This window comes from Octodon degus, unplaced genomic scaffold (genome assembly GCF_000260255.1).
Source record: "Octodon degus isolate 3935 unplaced genomic scaffold, OctDeg1.0 scaffold00211, whole genome shotgun sequence".
Classification (NCBI taxonomy): Eukaryota; Metazoa; Chordata; class Mammalia; order Rodentia; family Octodontidae; genus Octodon; species Octodon degus.
In genome coordinates, this window is record NW_004524787.1 from 941,704 (window position 1) to 967,502 (window position 25,799).

A 25,799-nucleotide genomic window follows, 5' to 3' on the forward strand; every position below is an offset into this window, starting at 1 on the left:
AGTAAAAAATGGTATCTAAACAGAAAAAAATAAGTGATACAAAATTTCATCTAAGAAAACAATACAAATTTCATGTTGTTTGTTGTAAAGCATAATGTTGTTCTGCAACCAGTTATTCATATTACCAGCTATGTATATGCAAAATTGAAAGAAAGATGAAAAGAAAGAAATGTATAAGAAATTAAGAAGAGAAAAAGTGCAAACAATTGAAAAAAGAACACAAACCAGATTAAGCATAATCTGCTCCTTTCAATAGATCAGCAGCTATTCATAGTAAAATTTGTACAAATCTTCTTGCTTACATATATAGATATATTTCTTTCCCTCAATAATTCTTCTGTCCTTCGCTTCAACTCAGTAACTCTTTCCTTTTGAATAAGTTCATTCCCTTTTCTCAGTATCTATTGTACCCTTCAGATTCCATTTTCTCTTTCAAGTTTGCACACTAAGAGAAAATACGATGTTTGCACATGTGAGTCTATTTTATTTCACTTAAGAGTAGGTTCTCTGGTTGCATCCATTTGCAGATAAAATATTTAAATTTATCTTGTTTGTATGTGAATAATATTCCATGTGTAAAAACCCACATCTTCTTTATCCATTCCTCAGTTGATGGGCATCTGTGCTGTTTCTAGGATTAAACTATGACAAATTTTGTTGCTAGAAATATGTGTGTACATATATCACTGTGGTATGAGGTTTTCAGTTGTTTTGGAAAAATACCCAGGAGACATTCCCCTGGCTTGAATGGGATCACCAATACTAGATTTTAAGAGGTCTCCATAAGGATCCCTAGTGGTTATATGAGTCTGCACTTCCGTCAGAATTTGCCAGGCTGAACAAACAGGAAGGATCACTATGAGTCCAATCTGTGCAGTGCGACCCTGTAGACCCTGTACTAAGTATATTAAAAAAGTAAAGATTATTCCAGCTATAATTCAGGTTACTCTGATTTTAAGTTAGCATCACATGGCATACTTCTGAGTCCATTCTGGAGATATTCTGTTGTGCTTGTCTGTCTTTGTTTTATAGATCCATGTATTCTCTGGCAGTAGCTTCTAGGAATCAATTTGGAAAGTACTCATTCTTTTTCAATTTAACTAAAATATTTGAGAATTATTGGCATTATTTATTCACTTAAGTTATTTTAATATCCAGGCATGAATCCATCAGGTGATATATCTTTGTCAAAATTAAGTTTCTGTTACTGCCTCAGTTTTTCCTCTGTATTTGCTTGTCACAGTTTTTATTGCCTTTTTCTTCAGTGTTTTTTTTTACTTGTGTAAACTGAAATCTGGCAATTCTTCCTAGTTACTTTTCTCATTGTTGTTATAAAATATTCAACATTCACAACTTAAATAATAAAAGTTTTATTTTAGCTCATGGATTGTAGAGGCTTCAGTCTATAATCCAGTGGTTTCAAGGCAGGATGACATGGCAATGGAGAGCATGACATACAGGTTGTAGCAGTAACAAGCTAGCCTGCTTTTTGTCACTTTATATTTCATCCAGGCTATAAACCAATTTCTTGGTGCCACTAATACACACGATGGGACTTCCACTACCCTAGTGCTTAATTCCAATGTCAGACAATTAATCCAAAGACAAACACTAATCAAGCCACATTTATTACCTCCCACATATGACCACATAAATTTTTGTAGACCATCCACATACATATCATAACATCAAACTTGACTCCCAAAATAATCATGCACGTTCCTTTATGCAAAAGGCATTTATAAGTATTTCCAGCATCCTAAAATTTCAGGAGTGCTAAAAAGTCCAACGCCAAAATGTTCTCTTGATTTAAGGAAAATTTGTAGCTGTGATTCCTGTACAAACAAAAAGAAAATTAAAGCTTTCAAACAAAGAATGACACACAATAAATATTTCCACTCCAGAGACTATAAGTATGAACTAAGAAAGAACGAACCCAAAGAAAGTTCAAACTCCAGCAAAGCAACATTACATAATGAAATGTCATGTCCAGCAACTGGAGTAGCACATGGCTAGCTCTTAACTCTAAAGGCTTGGATGTCTTGATCCTTATGTTACGGCCAGTGGTTTTAGCTTCCATGCAGCTTCTCTCTTGGGTTGGCTGTGTCCAATACTTGCAGATTTCTTCAGATGATCCATGGTCCTTATAGTTCCACAATTCCATGGTCTCCACTGCTCTTTTAACTTTGCAATCACAGCTTGAAGAAAAACGCCCTTGAGAGAACACTGCCTGGCCTCCCAGGCTTTTTGAGACACGATGAAAACTTTCCTGACACCATTATTCTTGCATTCTGAATGTATCTAATCCTAGAACTATATGGATGATACCAAGGTCTGCTGTTATCTGGAGCAGTAGAGAGGCTTCCTTCTGTCATAGCTGTAGGGGTCAAGTATCTGGATTGCTTGGATAAAACTTTCTTGGGCATAATATGTCTTTTTAAATGTTGTATACCATTCCACTTGTGAACATTTTAATGAATATTTAACTATTTTTTTCGTACAGGAGATTGAACTCAGGACCTTTTACTTATTAAGCAGGAGCTGCACCACTGAGCTGAATCAGGCCAATAGCTACTTTTTATAGTTAGCAGTTTTGATACTTTTATAGATGAAGTAAGGGGACAGATTGGTTGGGGCTTAGAGAGTATTTGTGAAGTGAGGAGGAGCTATACAGGTGATTTGCAATTTATTTTGTGATTATGGCTGGTCATAAGATTTTTGAAACACATTCATATATTTGAATTTATGTTTTGATCTTCTAAGACCAATTTTGTTAAGGACTGTCCAGATAGCACCTTTAATGGTACTGTTATACGAGTAGTCACTTCTCAATTTTTTTAGTCCACATATGAACTAGAAAGTCATATTTTATATTTTCATATTCAATATTATAAGTGGACAAGATGAGAGGAAAAACAAGGTGAGAATAAGAAGCAGAGATGATAATAGGCAGCTAGGGGGAACTGATGAGTCTGGCCTGTGCCTTGTATCAACCCCAAAAGCTTTGCTAATGTGCAGCAGCCTATCTCACCATCACAAAAGACAAGCAGACACTACACAGCTATGCAAACGTGGTAATTATTGCCCCATCCGCAGCACAGTCTCTGTAGTGTTGCTGAGTTTCAGCACACAGCAGAATCAAGCAAGGGAGCCCTGATGAGCCCTACCCAGCCACCCCAAAATTGCAAGATATTTACTTAGTTTCAGAATTTTTGATCATTCTCAGAGCCTTCCTAAGTTGGAATAGAAATCCCTTCATCGTGGTGGAAGCCACGCTTAACCCCACACAGCAGGAGGTTTGGTGAACCAACACCATTCTACAATAATCAGAAAGTCAAGCTTATGTACTCCCTGCCTTCCTCTGATCTGTGCTTAGGCAAGGAGAATATTAGGAGTTTCAAAAATGTCAGAAAGCATGAGCAAAGGCAAACTTGGACTTGCAGGTCACCCAGAACAAGGCCAGGAAAAAATGAATAGAAGAATTTGCAACTCACACACCAGAAATTTCTGAAATGATAGCAACTGAAGTTAAAAAAAGAAAGTGCATCAGGCAATAGAGGAAACCAGATTAGAAATAGTCTCACATGTCAAAAAAGAAATAATAAAAATCATGGGAGACTTACTTAGCACATCAGAAGGCATAATTTTCTTTAAAAATGAGAATAGATGGATGATAGAAATGAATTAATCTGTATATACAAAAGAGTAAGGATAGATATATGGCTACTTTCTCTTAGTTCAATGAGAACAAAGATTTGTAGTAATACTGTTTAGAAAAGATATCATGTCTGTGAGCCAAATTCCCAGCATGGCATGTGTGTGGGAAAATCTGCCTGCTCTCCTTGCTCAAGAAACCTCTCCATCCAGACCCCAGGCCCTGTTCCAAGTCTCCTGAGGAAGCTTGCAGCAGAACTCACAGCAGAGAGGCTAGGAGCCAGAACCACCCACCTAATCCAGCAGCCAAACATTTTGCCAGAGTAGCAAAGCAGGTTCACCTTTATGAGCTGCAGCAGGAAGAAGCTGAGTACAGAAGCCAGACCAAAGCCAGGTGCATCTGAACAAGTTCAGAGTTGATAGATCCAGAAAAGGTAAGCTGAGAAACTTTACTGGACCCAGATCTGAGAGAGTGTCCTCTCTTTTTCACCCTCGATCTACAAGGGGCAACAGGTAACCAGGTGAATGAGTCTGGATGGAAGACTCCAGGAACATCAAAGGGAGGACATAAGATAGAATTTAGGAGAACTGATTTCAGTTTTCCCCCATTTAGAATTATATTAGCCATTCGGTTGTCATAGATGGCTTTTATCAAATTGAACCCGAGGCCTTCTAGTCCAATTTCTGTAGGACTTTGAACATCAATGAGTGTTGAACTTTGTTAAAAGCCTTCTTTACATCAATTGAGATGATCATGTGGTTTTTTTCGCTCTATTGATACAGTGTATTACATTTATAGATTTTCGAATATTGAACTCTCCTTACATCCATGGCATGAATCCTACCTGGTCATAGTGTATGATCTACTTGATGATTCGCTGTATTCTATTTGCTAGGATTTTATTGAGGATTTTTGCATCTATGTTCATGAGGGAGACTGGCCTGTAGTTCTCTTACTTAGTTGTGTCTTTCTCTGGTTTTGATATTAGCATAATACTTGCCTCCAGGAATGATTTTGGGAGAACTGTTTCATTTTCAATTTAATTGAAAAATTTGAAGAGTATAGGGATTATGTCTTCTGTAAATTTCTTATATAATTCAGCTGTGAATCCACAAGGACCTGGAATTTTCTTTGTTGTCAGGCTTTTTGCTACATTTCGTATTTCATTGGCTGTTATTTGGTTATTGATAGTTGTTATATCTTTTTATTTCAATTTTGGTAATTTGTACCTTTCTAGGAATCTGTCCATTTCGTCTGTGTCTTCAATTCTGTGAGCGTAACGATACTCAAAATAGCTATTGAAAATCTTCTGAATTTCCACTGGGTCGTTGGTGATTATACTCTTTTCATTCCTTATTGATTGTATTTGAGTTTTTTCTTTCCTCTTTTTGATGAACGTAGCTGGGGGCTTATCCATTTTATTTAGTCTTTCAGAGAACCATCTTTTTGATTTGTTAATTCTTTCAATTGTTTTCTTCTTCTCGATTGAATTAATTTCTGCTCTAATTTTTATCATTTCTTCCTGGCTTTGGGCTCTGGGTTTGATTTGACCTTCCTTTTCTAGATGTTGGAAGTGCAGCATTAGGGTGTTTATTTATTCCCCTTCGGTTTTCCTAATGTGTAAGTTCACAGTTATAAATTTCCCCCTGAGAAATAACTTAAATACAATTTCCCAATTTAATATCAGCTAAGCTGCACAGACCCAATGTTTGCTCTTACTATCTAAAATACAAACCCATTAGTTACAAAAGTTTGTCAACTGCTAAATATCACCACACATATCAGCATTCCTGATTGTAGTTCTGAAAACTCATAATTAAAACTGGCTTAATTATATAATCTCTTCGGTAAGAATTTTGTTAAGGGCTAAGATTATAACTGCACAAAAGCTCTACACCAAAGGTCAGAGGTCAGTGCTATACAAAATGAAAAAGAGAAAGAGCAAAAGGCAATCTTAGGCCCCAAACACAACCAGAACAAATACAGGAGACACTACCACTGAAGAAATTGTGAAACACAGAGCTGAAATGTCTGAATTACTAGAGTCTGAAATAAAGTAACAACTGCACAAATGTATATAGAAAATTAGGGGAAAAGGAACCCTTCTCCACTGCTGGTGGGAATGTGGACTGGTGCAACCATTATGGAAATCAGTGTGTAGACCCCTTAAGCAACTAGGATTGGAAATCCCATTCAAACCAGCTATCCTCCTACTGGTAATTTTCCCAGAAGAAGTGAAAACGTCATATCATAGTGATACATGTGCACCTATGTTTATAGCAGCACAATTTGTGATAGCCAAGCCTTGGAATCAGTCAAAATGCCTGTCACGTGATGACTGGATGAAAAAGATGTGGTATTTTTATTTAAAAAGGTGTATTAGTCAGCTATAGAGAATGATAAACTCAAAGTATTTATATTTAAGTGGATGCCACTTGAAAATATACTCACAAGTGAAATAAAGCAGACCCACATGAGTAAACATATTTTCTTCCCAGTGTAAGAACTCAAAAGAAGAAATAAAAATAGAAAGGTATAACATAATTAAAAGGAAAGCAAGAACTTAAGGATTAAACAACCAAGAGAGGACAAGGAGAAAAGCTAAGCATAAAGAGAGGGGAAAAAGCCTACATTTATATGCACAAGTTGGATAAGGCAATGATCCTGAGAATCTTCAGTGGGTTTGTGAAACTAGAAATTAATTGGTAGGATTTTCACACTGACTAATGATATATGATGATATCTGTGAACTAAGCAATTGTACTGAAGATAGCAATGAGTAATGCTAGGGCCATGCTTGGAATGCTTGTAAGTCTGGTCTTCTAATTACATATTGTTTGTTATGTCATGAATTATTTGATACTGTGTCTCAAGAAAATGTTTGTTTTTTAAAGAGAAAACAAATGAAAACAAGAGACAAGAAAAGAAATGTCATAGGACTTTCTTGCTACAATGCTGTACGTGGTTAGATTTCTAAATTACTGTAAAAATATATGTAATTGTTCATTGCTATTTTTTTCCATAAGCTAAAACAATTTTATTTATTTTTATTCATTTTTTTCTGTATTTAGGACAGGGTCTACAGGGTCTCAGTATGTAGATCGGACTCGTAGTGATGCTCCTGTTTGCAGCTTCCCAAGTGTTGGGATTACAGGTGCACACCACCACGCCAGTGTCAATTGGTGTCTCAGTGTACCCCGGGTGCAGGGCCGGCACTGCATACCAGGGATAGAACCCCTGGCCACTGTGCTCTGTAAGCAGGAGCTTTAGTCCGCTGAGGTATCAGACTGGCCCCAAACACAATTTTAAAAAGCAGTCAATGTAAAATAGCAGCTCCCAGTAGTTGCTTCCAAGTGTTATCTTTTTCAGAAGCTTAGTTCAGTTTGCCTCATTCTTAGACGCCTCATCAAAATTCTCCACAAGATCTGGAACCTCGTCATCATCCCCTCTCCAGTGGCAAGCGGTGCTTTTCCATTCACAGATTGTCTGGGCAGAGCTTCAGCCGGTCGCCTTAAGCTAGGCAGACTGTCTCTACCAAGCTGGTTCAAGATTCTGGGTAGCATTTCAGTCAGTGGTTTCATCTCAGCATAGCCTGTTTGCTTATGGTGACAGTGTTTGTTGCCAGAGATGCCTGAACTTTCGGGATGTTGAAGTGGATAACTGTTCCCTTGTTTGCAATCATATTCACTTCTTCAATACCAGAGATATTGTTCTCCCCAGCCCTACCCCTAACTTCTTTAATGAGAACTTCTTTTGTCATCTGCTGTGGCTGTTGCAGGAACCACCTTCTTTCTGCGAGCTCCTTTCCCACCAGTGCACACTTGCGCCTGCAGTTTGGTGAGATTTTTCTGTTCGTGACAGTTTCTTTCATCTTGTCAGAGAGGCTAGGGGGCAGTGTAGGGGACTAGGGCTGGTGCTCACGGGGTCTCGGGCAGAGAGATCAGTTGAGATTAGGTGTCCACACGAGGAGACCCAAGATGGCAGCTAGAGCAGAAGTTTGTATTTGTGATCCCATGGAAAACTGATTGGAATTTGAGCAAGTTAATTCCTGTCTACCACTTCCAGTGCCACGTGTGGTGACATTGCTATTTTTTAAGTTTTAAAATTTTTAATATTTTTTCTTCACATTCCCTAGGGATTTAAAGGATAACATATCAATACTAGATGGAAATTGTCTTTTACATTCTGTCTAAGATATTTGATTTTCAGACAAATAGTTTAAGGTCAACTGCTTATGTTACAGGGTATTACTATCATTAAGTTTCGCTTCTGAATGGTTAACAGCTTAAGTTTGCAGACAAAAAAATTAGAGAAAAAGAGAGGCTGAAAAAATAGCCATCATTTTGGGCCTCGCCTTTCAAAGTCATTGAGGACAGAGGACATAAGTGTACCTGAAATGTACCACCCCGTAACTTAGTGATATCCCCAATTTTCTGATCAAGGAGGTTATGGGGCCATAGAGGAAAGTGATAAATGATGTAGAGGGTGCCTAAGGAGAGTCACCTGGAGAGAAATCATTCTCTACAGCTTTCTCAGAGAGCAAATTTTTCAAGCAATGCTCATGAATCATCCACATGCCTCAGCTGCCAAAGGATCAACAAATTGTGATATAGGGTATCAGGGTAAATTCTGAGGGGATATGAATGATATTGTCAGATACAAAAGGTACATTTCTTGTTTTTCATGTCTTGCTTTACCTTTGTCATTACCATCCATCAGAAATTATGACAACTTGGTATAAAAGTATAAAAGAGAGAGAGACCTATCCCAGGCTATCCCAGGCCCGGTGAGTGTGTGGGATAGCTTCTGGTTACCCTGCACCAGCAGAAACTACGGGTTCCAGCCCAGGCGTAGCATGAGTAAGACCCACTTCCACCCCCTTGGGATGTCCCTCCACCACTCCGCAGCACTTTCCCTACCCCACACTCCGAGTAGAAATTTCTGCCCTGTTGCAAGAACCCCCAGACTCAGTCCTAGCCCAAGCAGGGTGAGTGTGTGGGAGAGTTTCCAGCTACCCTGTGCCGGGGGGAACCTACTGGTCCCAGCCCAGGTGCAGCATGAGTGACACTCTCTTTCACCCTCTTGGGATGCCCCCATCACTCTGTACTACCACCCTACAGCCCACCCACAGAGTAGCAATATCTCTCCCATTCTGAGAACCACCAGAAAGAGTCCTAGCCAAGGCCATGTGAGTGTGTGGGAGAACTGCTTCTACCCCTACTCCAGCTTGTCACCTCCAGACTCAGCTTAGGCCTGGCATACAGGCCTGGAGTGAAAACCTTCAGCTGAAATACCTGCAGAGAGTGTAGGGGACAGAAACACCCAGATAATCCAGGAGCAGAACATGTTGCCAGAGGGGCAGAACCAGTTCACCCCAAAGGGCAGCAACAGGAAGGAACTGAGCACAGCAGCCAGACCAAGCCAGGCACAGGTGAATAAATCCAAACTTTGTAAATCTAAACCTGAACTTCAGTAGCTGTTAAGGCTATAACTGCAACAAAGATCTACAACAAAGGTCAGAAGAGAGTGCTACACAAAATGACAATGAGAAGGAGCAAAATGCAATCTCAGGACCCAAGCCCACCCATAACAAGTGCAGAGGACAATAACACAGAACAAATTGGGAATCACACAGCTGAAAGCAATGAATCAATGGCTTCTGAAATAAAGAAAGAGCTGCAAAAAAGTATAGAGGAACTCAGATAGGAAATGAAAAAAGAAATCCCTGAATTAATAACATCTGCAGTAAAGAATACAATGCAGAAACATATGGAAGAAACCCAATGCCCACCCACAACAAGTACAGAGGACAATAGCTCAGCTCAAATTTATGAATTAATAATGTCAATAGTAAATAAGCAATAGCAGAAAGTCATAGAGGAACTGAGAGTGGAATTCTTTTCTACTAGCTCAGTTCAAATGTAGGAATTAATAGCTTCGAGAGTAAATAGGCAACAGCAAAAAGTTATAAAGGAACTCAGCAGAATTATTTTCTGAAATAAAAAAGGAATTCTCAGAACTCAGCATCTGAAGTAAAGAATCAACCATGGAAACATAGGGAGGAAAACCAATCTGAAAAAAAAACACTGCAATAAAAGAATTTATAACGGCTTCTAAAGAAGACATTGATAAAAAAAGAGGAGATTAGAAAAATGACGGATTTCTTGTATGAGTAATACAGGAAAGAAATAGATCACATGAAGCAGAGTCAAAGGGATTAGAAGAAATTAAAATCTCAATCACCAGCTTGCAAAACTGTTTAAGTGAAAGTGAAGACACAGTTTTAGATCTTGAAGACGCTGGTGCAGCCAGTGAAAAGTGAAGAAAGGATCTCTTAAAAACAACTAGGATGCAGTAAAAAAATAATCCATCACCCGCAAGATGATGCCAAGAAGAACAATGTGAGAATAATAGGTATCAATGACAAAGAAGGAGTCAATACAAATGACATTAAAATAATAGGGGCCAAAGTAATACCAGAAAACTTCCCAAATATGAGGAAACAAACTGATATTCAGGTAACTGAAGCATAGAGAATGCTAAGTAACCTCAACCCAATTAAAAACACATGGAGACATATAATAGACAAGATCCTAGAAATTCAGCACAAGAATAATATACTGAAAGCTGCTAGAGAAAAAGAAGCAGATCACATACAAAGGTAAACCCATCAGAATTACAGCCGACTTCACTTCACAAACCATGAAGGCAAGACAAGGATGGAGCAGAGTAGTTCAAATCCATTATGGAAAAAATTCCTGCCCATATTACTGCGCCTTGCAAAATTTTCTTTCAAGTTTGAAGGAGAAGTTAAATACTTTCATGAAAAGGAACAGCAAAAAAAATTCATGATGATAAAGCCAACTCTACACAGGTTACTGAATGAAGTTCTAGAGAGGGACCAAAATGATCAGAAATCCAAGAATGAGATGAGAATCAACCAACTAATTAGGGCAAGTATTTAAGCACAGGAGAAAAAGGAGTAAATGACAACAGGTAAATAACATGTCAATTGTAAGTCAACACATCTCAATTCTAACCATCAATGTAAATGGACTCAATTCAGCAATAAAGAGAAATAGACTGGAACAGTCCATTAGGAAACAAAATCCAACAATATGCAGAATGCAAGAAACAAATTTATCTCATAAAAACATTCATAGGCTGAAAATTAAAGGTTGGAACACAATACTCCATGCCCCAGCACCACAGAGAAAAGGAGGGGTATCAATCTTATTCTCAGACAGTCTCAACTTCAAACCAACAATGATCATGCGAATAAAGAAGGCCACTATATACTGGTCAGGGGAAAAATGCAAGAGAAAGGGGTAACACTCATTAAAATGTGTGCACCAACAAAGGAGCAGCCAATTTTGTACACAAATTTTAACGGACATGAAAAATATGATATCCAATAGCACAATCTTAACAGGAGAACTTAACAGCCCCTTATTCCCAAAAGATAGATCAACCAAACAAAAACTTAGCAAAAAAATAACAGAACTGAACCAGAGCTTGAAACAAAGGCCTTCATGGACATATACAGAGTGTTCCAAACAAACACATCTGAATAAACATTTTTCCCAGCTTCACATGGGTCATTTTCTAAAATAGACAACATACTTGTCCATAGGTCATGCTTAAGTATATGTAAGAAAACAGAAATTATCCCTTGAACATTATCTGACCAGAGTGCAATGAAACTGGAAAGAAATGACAAAAGAAACCAGAAAAGAACCTTAAATACGTGGAAATTAAATGACACCCTACTCAGCAACCCATGGGTCACAGATGAAATTAAGCAAGAAATTCTACAATTCAATGAAAATTCAAGCACAAATTATCTTAATTTATGGGATATGATGAAAGCAGTTCTCAGAGGGAAATTCATAGCTGTGAACTCACACATTAGGAAAACAGAACGAGAACAAATAAATACCCTAATGCTGCACCTTCAAAAACTAGAAAAGGAAGAGCAAACCAAACCAAAGCCCACAGTCGGGAACAAATGATAAAGATTAGAACAGAAATGAATTCAATTGAGATAAAGAAAACAATTCAAAGAATTACAAAAGCAAAAAGCTGCTTCTTTGAAAGATTAAATAAAATCGATAAGCCCCTAGCTAACCTCATTTAAAAGAGGAAAGAAAAAATTTAAATAAAAGCAATAAGGAATGAGAAGGGTGTAATACCCATAGACCTAGTGGAAATTCAGAAGATTATCAATAGTTGCTTTGAGAATCATTACCCTCACAGAATAGAAGACACAGAAGAAATGGACAGATTCATAGAAAGTTCCAAATTACTGCAACAGAATCGACAAGATATAACCACTCTCAATAGCCCAATAACAGCCAATGAAATATGATAGGTAATTAAAAACCTACCAACAATAAAAGTCAGGTCCGGTTGGATTCACATATGAAACATACAAGAAATTTACAGAAGATGTAGTCACTATACTCCTCAAAGTCTTCCATGAAATTGAAAAGGAAGCAATCCTCCCAAAATCATTCCTGGAGGCAAGAGTTATACTGATAACAAAACCAGGGAAAGAAGCAACTAGAAAGAGAATTACAGGTCGATCTCCCTCATAAACACAGAGGCCAAAATCCTCAATAAAATTCCCACAAATAGAATACAGCAAATCATCAAGAAAATCATACAACATGAGCAGTTAGGTTTCATCCCAGGGATGTAATGATGGTTTAATATTCAAAAATCTATAAACGTAATACACTACATCAATAGAGTGAAAACTAAAAAAAAAAAAACTTGATCATTTCCATTGATGCAGAGAAGTCTTTTGACAAAGTCCAACACTCATTCATGTTCAAAGTCCTACAGAAAATTGGAATAGATGGCCTCTACTTCAATCTGGTCAAAGCCATTTATGAAAACACAACGGCTAACATAATCCTAAATGGGGAAAAACTGAAATCTTTTACTTTTAGATCTGGTACAAGATAAGGATGTCCTCTATCACCACTCCTATTCAATGTAGTTCTGGCATCATAAGCTACAACCATTACACATGAGAAAGAAATAAAGAGAATAAGAATAAGTAAAGAAGAAGTTAAATTTTCTTTATTTGCAGATGCCATGATACTTTACTTGGAAGACTCAAAAAATTCCACCAAGAAGCTACTAGAATTAATACAGAAATTCAGTAGCATAGCAGGGTATTTTGTAAATACCCAAAAGGCAATAGCATTCCTCTGCACAGACAACAAACACACTGAGAGGGAAATTAAAGAAACAATACCTTTTACAATAGCACTGAGGAAAATGAAATACCTTAGAATTAATCTAACTAAAGAGGTCAAAGATCTTTACAAGGAAAATTACAGTACTCTGAAAAAAGAGATCATATAGGATTTCAGAAAATGGAAAGATATTTCATGCTCTTGAATAGGAATAACCAAAATTGTGAAGATCGCACTACTCCCAAAATCGCTGTACAGATTTAATGCAGTCACTATCAGACTACCCCCACCAACATCCCTCACAGAGTTTGAGAAATCATTTGTAAAATTTATCGGGAACCGGAAAATATCTAGAATAGCAAAGACAATCCTGGGCAATAATGACAAGGCAGTAGGCATTACAATTCTTGACTTAAAATTATATTACATGGATACTGTGATAAAATCAACATGGTACTGGCAACAAAGTATACCTGAGGATCAATGGAATAGATTAGAAGACGCTGAAGTCCCTATGAACACACTCAGAGAGCTTGTCTTTGACAGAGGGGCCAAACACACTCACTGGAAGAAATATAGCCTCTTTAACAAATGGTGCTGGAAAAACTGGCTCTCTACGTGCCATAAACTAAAACTTGACCCAGGTCTATCACCATGCACTAAACTAAAGTCAAAATGGATTAAAGATCTAAACATTAAAGCATAGACACTAAAGCTGCTGGAAGAAAAATTAGGAGGAACTCTTGAAGATATAGGGCTACGCAAATAATTCATGAACAGAAATCAAGTCGCACGGGAAACACTTGAAAGAATTAACAACTGGGACCTGCTCTTACTGAGAAGTTTTTTCATGTCAAAAAAAATTACCAACAAAGTAAAAAGGCAACCCACAAATTTGGAAAAAATCATGACAAATAAGTACTCAGACAAAGGTCTGCTCTCTAGAATTTATAAAGAACTAAAAAACACTCGGGGACCAAAATTTAAAAACCCAATCCAGAAATGGGAATCGAAGATGACCACATGCCTCTCAGAGGATGAAACTAAAGAAGCGGATAAATATATGAAAAAATGCTGCACATCACTAGTCATCCACGAAATGCAAATTAAAAGAACAACGACATATCATCTCCCCCCAGAAAGAATGGCTATCATAAATAAACCACCCAACAACAAATGTTGGAGAGGCTGTGGGGAAAAAGGTACACTTCTCCACTGGTGGTGGGAATGTAGACTGGTGCAACCATTATGGAAATCAGTGTGGAGAATCCTTAGAAAAGTTGGACTGGAAATCCAATTTAAACCAGCTATTCCTCTACTGGGAATTTTCCCAGAGGATCTGAAATCATCATATCATAGCGATATATATGTGCCTTTGTTTATAGCAGCACAATTTGTGATAGCCAAATCTTGGAAACAACCAAGATGCCCATCACCTGAGGAATGGTTGAAAAAGACATGTTATTTTTACACAATGGAGTATTACTCAGCTATAAAGAATAATAAACTCGAAGCCTTTCTATTGAGGTGTATGCCACTTGAACATATACTCATATGTGAATTAACCCAGATATGCATGTGTAAATATCATATAGTTTCCCTAGTAAAAGAAATCAAAGAATAAATACATATTGAAAAGTATAATACAAGTAAAAGGAAAGCAGGATCTTGAGGACTAATTAATCAAGAGAGGGAAAGGAGAAGAGCTAGGAAACATGTCAATGTCAAGCCATACATTTATATGTAGAAAACGGGCAAGGCAATGATCCTGAGAATCTCCAGATTTTTGTTTTCTTTTTTAGTGGAACCGGGGATTAGAACTCAGGCCCTTGCTCTTACCAGGGAAGCACTTATTCCACTGAGCCATCTCCCTGGCCCTCCAGAAGATTTTTGAATCTAGCAGTTAATTCAAAGATTCTCACCCTGACTAACTATATATACTGATAGCTGTGAATTAAGCAACTGCACTGAAGCTGGTAATCTGTAATAGTAGTTTCATGCTTGGAGTGCTTATAATTCTTGTCTTCTGAATACAGGCTGCTTGCCATGACATGCCAGTTGCTGCTGTGCTGTCTCTTGGGTAGATGATTGTTCAAAAAGAAGGGGGTGTTGAATGAAGGCAAGAGGTAAGAAAAGGAATATTGTGGGACTGTCCTGCTTCAAGGTTGTATATGGTTAGAATTTTTGGACTTATGTGTAAACATATGAAGTAAATAATTCTTTATGCCTATTTTTTAAAATATATTCTACTTTTTAAATGTTTTTTCATCATATTCATAGTGACTTAAAGTTCAACATATCAATACTTGTTGAAAAATACCTGTTCCATGTTATGTCTAAGATTTTTGATATTCAGACAGAGAGTGAAGTTAAGCTTAACAGCCTAGGTTGTATGGTAATAAAAATAAGTTCGTCTTCTGGATGGTTAACAACCTACATTTGCATTTCAAAATTAGAGAAAAAGGAGGTCCCCAAGGAAACCCAATATTTTGGCCCTAGCTTTCTAAGTTCAATTAAGACTCACGACATATGAGAACATGTACTGTAACATCATGTAACTCGGTGGTGTCCCAAATTTTCTGATGAAGGAGATTATGGGGCCAAAGAGGAAAGTGATCAATGAGGTAGAGTGTGCCTAAGAAGAGTCACAGGGAGAGAAAATATTCTCTCAGGCTTTCACAGAGAGCACATTGGCCAAGCAATGGTCATGACTCATCCACATGGCTGACACTGACAAATGTCCTACAATCTGAGGTGCAATATCTCAGGATAAATCCTGAGGGGATTTCACTGACCTTATCAGATCCAAAATCTACAATTCTTGTTGCATAGGTCCTGCTTTACCTTGGTCTTAACCATCCATCAGAAAAATATAAAAACGAAGTGTAAGAAGTAAAGCCATGGTGGTATGTTGAGCTGTAGGGCACTCAGGTCAACTATTTCTGACATTGCCAGTGAAGTGGAAGACCCAATACTATTATGGACTACTGAACTCTTTTAGAATATTTTGCTCAGTTTACACACCTACAATTTTTAAATGATGGAACTTAACAAAAGAGGGGATACAGATGAATGTCCATTTTCTATCTGTGTATTCAAAGTGGTTAGGATAGATATATAGTTACATTCTCTTAATGAATAGCGGGATTTGTTCTAATGGTGTTTCTAAGTCGGATATCAAGTCCGCATTTTTTACAGCAATTAACCACTAGGAAGAATGTATGCAATGTGCTCATTATTAAAATATTAAAAAATTAAAATTAAATAAAATAAAAATAAACAAGTTTAGAATCATATACAGGAAATCACATCACAGATAATCTCTGTGCTAAAGAAATTAATAACTGCATCTCAAGTAGACACTGATAAAAAACACAGATCAGAAAAATGACAGATTGTTTGAGCAATACAGGAAAGTAATATATCACATGAAGCAGACTCAAAGCGATATAGAGGAACTTAAAATTTCAATCACAAGCTTGCACAACATTCTGAGTGAAAGTGAAGATAGGGTTTATGGTCTTGAAGACACTGTAACAGCTAATGAAAAGGTAAGAAAATATGTCTGAAAAACAAATAGGATGCATGAAAAAATATTTCATCACCTGCAAGACGATGCAAAAATGAGCAATGTGAGAATAATAGGCATTAATGATAAAAAAGAATCAATACACATAATATAAAAAGCATATGGGCAGAATAGCAGAAAACTTCCCAAATATGAGGAAACAATCTGATATTCAAGTAACCGAAGCATACAGAACTCCAAATGACTTCAAGCCAGAGAAAACACACCAAGACTTATATTAGTCAAGAGCCCAGAAATCCAGTAGAAGAACAATATACTGAAAAGCACTAGAGAAGGGAAACATCACATTTAAAGGAAAACAAATCAGAATAATGGCAGACCTCTCTACACAAACCATCAAGCAAGAAGAGCATGTGGCAGAGTACTCCAAGTCCTCTATGAAAACAAATTTCAAGAGACTACAATACCCTGCAAAACTCTCTTTTAAGTTTCATGGAGAAGCGAAATACTTTCCCTGACAAAGAGCAACTAAAGAATTTCATGATTACAAATCAAACCTTACACAGACTACCAGAAGATGTTATAGAGAGGGACCAAAATGATCAGAACTCCAAGAAAGTGAACAGAAGTAACCCACTAAATATGGCAAACAATTAAACACAAGAGAAAAAGGAGTAAACTACAGCTGGTAAATAACATGTCAATCATAAGTCAATATATCTCATTTACAACCATCAATGTGAATGGATTCAATTCATCAATTAAAAGAAACAGACTGGCACAGTTGCATGGCAAACAAAATCCAAGACTATACTGTGTACAAGAAATGCAGTTAAATCATAAAAAATACATAGAGTGAAAGTCAAAGTATTCAAAAATATACTACACATTCCAGCACCTCAGAGAAAAGTAGGGGCACCAGTACTATTCTCAGACAGTCTCAACTTCAAATCAAGAATGATCAAACCAAATAAAGAAGGACACTATACTGGTTAGAGGAAAATGCAAGAGGAAGAATTAACACTCATGAATATGTAGGCACCAAACATGGGAACACCCAAGTATGAAAGACGAATCATAATGGACATGAAAAGTCTAATATCCAAAACCACAATCTTAACAGGAAACTGTAACAGCCCATTATCCCAAAAAGATAGGTCAGGCAGACAACAAATTAGCAAAAAAAGTACCAGAAATGAACAAGATCTTGGAACAAATGGACATAGTAGATATGTACAGAGTGTTAAATCCATCCACAGCTGAATACACGTTTTTTTTCACGTGCACATGGGTAATTTTCTAAAACAGAACACATACTTGTCCTTAGGTTGTGCTTAAGTATGTGTAAGAAAACAGAAATTCTCCCATGTATATTATCTCACCACAGAGCAATGAAACTGGAAATAAGTAAAAAAGAAACCAGAAAAACCCCATAAATATATGGAAATTAAACAACACTCTAGGCAGCAACAAAGGGGCCAAAGATGAAATTAAACAAGAAATTGAAAAATATCAACAATTGAAAGAAAATTCAAGCACAACTTACCAAAATTTATAGGATGTGAGGAAAGCAGTTCTCAGAGGGAAATTTATAGCTGTGATCTCACACATTAGGAAAATAGAACGGGTTCAAACAAGCACCGTAATTTTGCACCACCAACATCTAAAACATGAAGAGCAAACCAAACCCAAGCCACAAAACAAGAAGAAATCATAAAGATTAGGGCAGAAATTAATTCAGTTGAGAGGAAGAAAACAGTTAAAAGAACGAATCAAAAAGCTGGTTGTTGAAAGATTGAAAAAAATTGACAGCCCCCTAGCTAACCTCATCAAAAAGAAGAAAGAAAATATTCAAATACAAGTAACAAGGAATGAAAAGGGTATACTGACCACACACGAAATGGAAATTCAGAAGATTATCAATCACTACACTGAGGATATTTACTCTCACACAATAAAGACACAGAAGAAATGGACAGATTCCTAGTAAGGTACAAATTACCAAAACTGAATCAAGAAGTGTAACAACTCTCAATAACCCAATAGTAGCCAATGAAATATGAAATGTAATTTTAAAAAACCTACAAAGAAAAGACCAGTTCCTGTTGAATTCTACAAGAAATTTACAGACAATATAATCTCTGTACTCTTCAAACTCGTCATTGAAATTGAAAAGAAAGCAATCATCCCAAAATAATTCCTGGATGTAAGTAGTATACCAAAACCAGGGAAAGACGCAACAAAAAAGATAACTACAGGCCAATTTACCTCTGAACGTAGATGCAAAAATCTTCAATAAAATCATAGAAACTAGAATACAGCAAATAATGAAGAAGATTATAAAACATAACCAAGTAGGATTCATCCCAGGGATGCAAGGATGTTTCAATATATGCAAATTTGTACATGTAATGCACTATATCAATAGAGCCAAATCTGAAAAGCATATGATCATCTCAATTTCTGCAGAAAAGGCTTTAGACAAAGTCCAACACTCATTCATATTCAAAGTCCTAAAGAACATTGAAATAGAGGGTTTCTACTTCAATCTGATAAAAGGCATCTAAGACAATCCAATGGCTAACATAATTCTGAATGGGAAAAAATGAAATCTTTCCCTCTCTGATGTGGTACAAGACAAGGATGTCCTCTTTCACCACTTATATTCAATAAGGTTCTTGAAGCATTAGCTAGAGCAATTAGACTAGAGAGAGAAATAAGAGGAATAAGAATAGATAAGAAGAGGCTGGGGAGATGGCTCAGTAGAATGAGCGCTTCTCTGGCAAGTGCAAGGGCCTGAGTTCGATCTTGGGTTCCAAAAAAAAAAAAAAAAAGAAGAAGAAATTTAATTATCATTATTTGCAGATGACATAGTACTTTAATTGGAAGACACATAACCTCCACTAAGAAGCTGCTAGAATTGATACACAAATTTAGTGGCATAGCAGTATACAAAATCAATATCCAAAAGTCAACAGCATTCCTTTAAACAGATAACAAACACATTGAGAAGGAAAAGAAAGAAACAATGTATTTTACAATATCACGGAGGAAAATGAAGTATATTGGAATTAATCTAACTAAACAAGTCAAAGATATTTTATTTTTTACCTTAAAACCTTTTATTACAGTCTTACACAAAACATTAGAAAAAAATTCCTGCTAAGATATGTAAAAATGTATTTTATTCCAAAGTAACAGCAATATTAGTCAAAGATATTTTAAAAGAACACTATTGTACTCTGAAAATAGAGGTAGTAGAGGATTTCAGAAAATGGAAAGAAATTCCCTGCTTCTGGATAGGAAGAACCAACATTTTGAAGATGACCATACTCCTAAAATTGCTGTCAAGATTTAATGCAATCCCTATCAAACTACCACCAACATACCTCACAGAGCTAGAGAAATTGCTCCTAAAATTTATTTGGAAACACAAAACACCAGTAATTGCAAAGGCAATCCTGAGCAACAAAGACAAGGTGAGAGGGATCACAATTCCTGACTTAAAATTATACTACAAAAAATAGCAACTGTGATAATATCAGAATGGTACTGGCAACAACATAAACCTGAGGATCACTGGAGTAGATTAGAAGACACTCAGCCAACTTATCTTTGACAAAGTGGCCAAACATGCTTACTGGAAGAAAGATAGCCTGTTTAACAAATCGTGCTTGATAACTGGCTCTCTGTATACCGAAAACTAAAACTTGACCCTGGTCTATGACCATGCACTAAGCTAAAGTCAAACGTTCCATTTTATGCCTAAGTTGTTTTATATTCAGACGGATAGTGAGGTTAAGCTCAAATGCCTCTGTTGTAGGTAATATTAAAACGCTTTTCTTCTGGTAGGTTAACAATCTAAGTTCACAGACCAGAAGGTACAGAAAAAGAAAAGCTGGAAGAACAGCCAACATTTTGGACCTAGCCTCTGAAGGTCAGTGAAGACTCAGGACACATGTGAACTTGTACTGTAACATCATGTAACTCAGTTGTGTCACAAATTTTTTAATAAAGGAGATTATGGGGCCAAAGAGGAAAGTGATCAAAAATGTAAAGTGTGCCTAAGGAGAGTCACATGAAGAGGAAATATTCTTTTAGGCTTTTACAAAGAGGAAATTGGTCAAGCAATGACTGTGGCTCATCCACATGGCTGACACTCACAAAGGATCTGCAAACTGTGGTACAGGGTTACAGGATAAATCCTGGGGGGATATGACTGACCTTATCAGTTACAAAAGTTACATTTCTTGTTTTATAGGTCTTTCTTTGTCTTGTTATTAACCATCCAGCAAAAAAGTATAAAAATGAGGTATACAAAGTAAATCCATATTAATATGCTGAGCTGTGAAAGCCTTCAGTCAACAACTTCTGTGGATAACCCACTACTAGTGTGGACTGCTGGACTGTGTTTGATTGTTTTGCTTAATTCACACACCTATAGTATTTAGATACCAATGGAATACCCACTTCTGACAGGACTAAACAAAACAATGTGATACCTAGGCAGTACCATTTTGTATCTGCATATGCAGAGTACTTAGGATAGATATATAGCTACTTTTTCTTAATTCAATGAGAAGAAATATTTGTACCAATAGTGTTTGAACAGGATATCTTGTCTGCATCTTTTACTATGGATTGCCACTAAGAAGATAACAATATACAATATATTAATTATTGAAACTGTCTGTTTAGTCAGTTTTGAAGCTGTCTTACTGTTGTTTCTCAATAAAATGAAATTTTAAAAAGTAAAGCCATATTAATCTGCTTATCTGTAAAAGGCTCAAGTCAGCAACTTCTTTTATTTATTTTTTTCTTTTTTTGGCAGAACCAGAGATTGAACTCAGGCACTTGCACTTGCCAGGCAAGTGTTTGTTCCACTGAGCCATCCCCCTTGCCAAGTCAACAACTTCTGTCATTTCCAGTCTTATGGAAAACCCACTACTATTATGGACTACTGGACTATGTTGGAATATTTTGCTGAATTCAGGCACCTACAGTATTTAAATGACAATGGAATAACCTTCTCAGACAAAACTAAACAAAAAAGGGGGATAGAAATGAATGAGTATTTTGTTCAAAATAGTTAAGACAGTTGCATTCTCTTGAATCATTGTTTAGAGAGACTTGCTCTAATAGTGTTTGTGGACAGCATATCATGTCTGCATTTTTACAGTGAATAACCACTAAGACAACAATATGCAATGTATTACATATTGAATCTGTGATAGTAATCGATTTTGAAACTGTCTTATTGTTATTTGTTTCTCAATAAATTTTTTAAAAAGCAAACACATATTTTTATACACAGCATATGTTTTTAAGAAGATCAAAATTTCAGTTTAATTTAATTTATTAATTATATTTCTCCTCTCACAAATTCATAATACAGTTTTCAGGATGCCATTTTATAAGATTATTTTTTTTTTTACCAGGGATCAAACTTAGGACGTCTCCCTTGCTAGGCATGCACTGAAGCCACTGAGCTATCTCCCTGTTCCCTCAAATGTTTTCTATTTGGTGGAAATCTGCCTCATGTAGTTACAATCAATTTCTATGAATATTGATGTATAGAGATTACTTGAAGGGAACAATATACTTTTTTTTTCTTTTTTGTTGTGCCTACAGGAACTGAATGCCTTTGGTTATCTATAAATTATCTTTAAAATTACTTATAATAAAGAAATAATAAAATAGAAAAAACAAAAAACAAAAGCAGTTCCTATTCATGCCTGCTATTCCACTCCTGAGTATTTTTTCAGAGTTTCTGAAAAATCTCATATTGCATGGATATATGTACCCCGATGCTTATAGCAGCCCAATTTTTCATAGCTAAATTCTGAAAACAACCAAGATGCCTGTTAAATGAAGAATGGATAGAGAATATGTGCTTTTTAACACAATGGACCTATTTTTCACTTACAAACAGGATAAATTTAAATATCTTGTCAGCAAATGAATGCAGCTAGAGAACATACTCTTAAGTGAAATAAATCAGACCTACATGTGCAAACGTTGTATTCTCTCTTTATTGTTAGAAACTGAAAAAGAAAGATAGAATCTGAAGGGTACACTATATACTGTGAAAAGGAAATGAACTTATTCAAAAGGAAAGAGTTATTGAATAGAGGAGAAGGACAGGAGAGAGAGTAGGGTAAAGAAATTCATCTGTGTATGTGAGCAGAATCATTTGGACAACTATACTGTGGATTTCTGCTGTTCTATGGAAAGAAATAGCTAATGTTTACTTTGTTTTGTCTCTTTTTTGAATTGTGTGTACATTTTCTCTTCTTAATTTCTTATACTTTAATTTCTTTTTTCTTTCTTCTTCCAATTTACATGCATATATGTGGTAATATGAATAACTGCTAGAAATTCAACACTGTATTACATCAAATACTTTGAAATTCATATGACTTTGTTAAGGGAAATTCTGTGCCACTTTTAATTTTTTCTGTTTTTATTCTCATTTTCACTCTCTTTGAAAAAGAAAAAAATAATAGTTTTAATAATACACTCATTATGAATTTAAAATTGTAAGTCAACCATCCTCAGCTGGTTGATTTACATTACCTTCATTTTTATTTCCAAGTTGAATGCATTAACCAAACTTATTATTTATTTCTAGAAATAATGAAAATTATTATTTTTCTTATGGCAGGAAGTGTTATGCCAGTTCTTTTATATATCAAGAATTTCAGTAGAGTCTTAGTTCATATAATAATCTTGTAACATGTGAATGAGCGCTTCAATTGACATATTTGTTGTGTATTAGATAAATTTCTTTCCTATGATACCAAAACTAAAACATGGCCCATATTCTGAATTTGCATCTGGCACAGTACAACATATTCATTCCTATGAGATAGTATATGCAAATATGTAAAACACTGCAAAATATTTTTACTTCTTAAACTGTCAAACTTATTTTTTCTTAAAATGTTTGTAGATAAAATTTCCCTAGATAAATAAAATATGCTAGAGGGCATTTTCTTCTATTCGTACCTGCATTATTTTCCAATCTTAGCAGATATAAATAGGAAGTGAAGGGCTCGTGAGATAGCTCAGTGGACTAAGCACCTGCTTTGGCAAGTACAGGATCCAGGGATAGATTCCCAGTACCACAAGCTGTGCCACCCCCAAGGGGTTTTGAGAGCCGAGACTGTATCTGGGTGTAGTGGCACATGCCTATAATCCCAGCACATGAGTAGCTGAAAACAGGAGGATCACTATAAGTTTGAGCTGCATAGTGAGACCCTGCACCAAATACATAAATGAAAAAAATGATAAGGAAGCACAAATCATAGAAGAATGTCAGATAGATAAAAATGCTTTCCCCCAGCAAAACTACCATGGAGAAACTTAACTTAGACCTCTATGAACAGGAGTATATAATCATCCTATATTATATTAAATGTTAAAAGAAATAAGTCTGTCATATAGCATATGAAGATTAATTTTACACCTAGTTTTCTTCTTACATAATCTAAGCTCTTGTCCATACCTTGTGTTCTACTGAGTTGTGAACATACATTATCAAATATGAAACAGAAAATTTTGTCTAAGTCATTAAAAATTTGTTGTTCCTCCACAAGAAAATTCCGTGTCATTGAAAGAATGGGCTCAGCCTCCCATTGATCATACACATGTTCTTATAACAGCATAACACTCCACAAAATGCTCTCTTTAAATCATTCAGTATTTTACTGTTTTTTTTAAATCACAGTGTCAATAATGTGTGCTTTACATTTGAAGTTCAATGAAAATTTTATAAAAGAACTACAGCACATACCTTCCCATCAACTCCTTTTGAGGACATCATTGTGACCCACAACTGAAAAGCATATTTCATTTGCTTCATTTTAACATGCTGAACTGAGGCTCCAAGGATAGTTTCAAGGTGAACCACGACCTTTCAAAATAATAATATGAAAATACATAAATATTATGAAAAAGATACATAAATGGGAAGTGATATTAGCAAGTAAACAGGTTAGAAAGTTGGAAGCTTTTTTCCATTATAACAACATAAAAACAGAGCAGGAAAAATTCAAGTAGATTTACTAAAACTAGAATTAGAGAAGCCATAGTAGAAAAATAAATGATTACTAAATAAAGGTCTCCTACATATGTTAGGTCATTATATAGGACTTTCATTCACTGTTATGATTTTCTTTTTCTTTGTGGACAACAGGTAAAACAAAAATTCCAACAAGAATAAGAAAATAATAGTTAATATATTGCATGTTGCTATGGTCAAAGTAGCTGTTTAGGGAACAAGATACAGGTTTAAAATATCTCCAATTAACACTATCACAAGCATTCTTTTTCTTTTTTTTTTTTTTTTTTTTTTTTCAGAACCAGGGATTGAACTCAGGCCCTTGAGCTTGCCAGGGAAGCGCTTATTCCACTGAGCCATCTCCCTGGCCCTCAACGTGTGGGGTACCTTTTTTTTTTTTTTACAAGCATTCTTTTTAATAAACTGAGGGACAATGAAAGTATAACTTACTTACATGTTTTCCTTTCTCTACTATCATTTTCTGTTTCACCCTTTCAAGTTCCTTTTTGCTTCTGAAGAATTTTTCCCATTTTGCCATCTCTATTCGACACTTTAAACTTTGTTTAGGCTTTGAAGTTCATATTCAAGGCAGAAAATATAACATTTATCAACGTGAGTCTGATATATTTCACTTACAGTTATGGTCTCAGGTTGCAATTGAACTTCTAATTCTAGTTGTATGAAGAACATCTACACTAGTTTCCACAGAGCTTGTTCCAATCAGTACAAGAATGGAGAAAGATTGATTTTTCTCCACACTCCTTCCAGAATTTGCTGTTGATTGATTTTTTCACATTGACACTTCTTTCTTCAATAAGATGGAATTTCAGTGTTGTTTTAATTTGCATCTCTCACCTGACTTATGTTATTTTTCCATAATTTTATTGAGAAACAAATAGCAATGAGACAGCTTCAAATCAAATTGGTAGGACAGTTCCAATAATTAACACATTGCATACAGCCTTTCTAGTGGTTATTTGTTGTGCAAGATGCAGACATGATATCCTATTTACAAACACAATTAGAACAAATCCCTTTATTTCTTGAGTTAAGCGAATGTAGCTATATATCTATCTTAACCATTTTGAATACACAGATACAAAATGGTCATTCATTTATATTCCCTTTTTTGTTTAGCTCCATCATTTAAATATGATAAGTGTGTGAAGCCAGCAAAATATTTGAAAATAGTCTGTTAGTCCATGACAGTATTTGGTCTTCCACTTGAGTGGCAATGTCAGAAGATGATGAACTCAGTCCCCTACAGCTCAACATAACAACATGACTTTATTTCTTGTACTTCATTTTTATACTGTTTTTGCTGCGTGGTTAAGACCAAGATAAAGA

At 35.9% G+C, this 25,799-nt stretch overlaps 1 protein-coding gene across 1 annotated transcript in view; it reads right to left on the bottom strand.

Moving 5' to 3' along the window:
- The window catches only part of Faah2 (fatty acid amide hydrolase 2), a 296,926-nt gene that overhangs the window by 56,600 nt on the left and 214,527 nt on the right, over positions 1-25,799 (bottom strand). Inside the window, exon 10 of the mRNA XM_004644818.2 lies at positions 24,186-24,305. Coding sequence (XP_004644875.1) covers positions 24,186-24,305 — 120 coding nt within the window. The remainder of the gene's footprint in view (positions 1-24,185; positions 24,306-25,799) is intronic.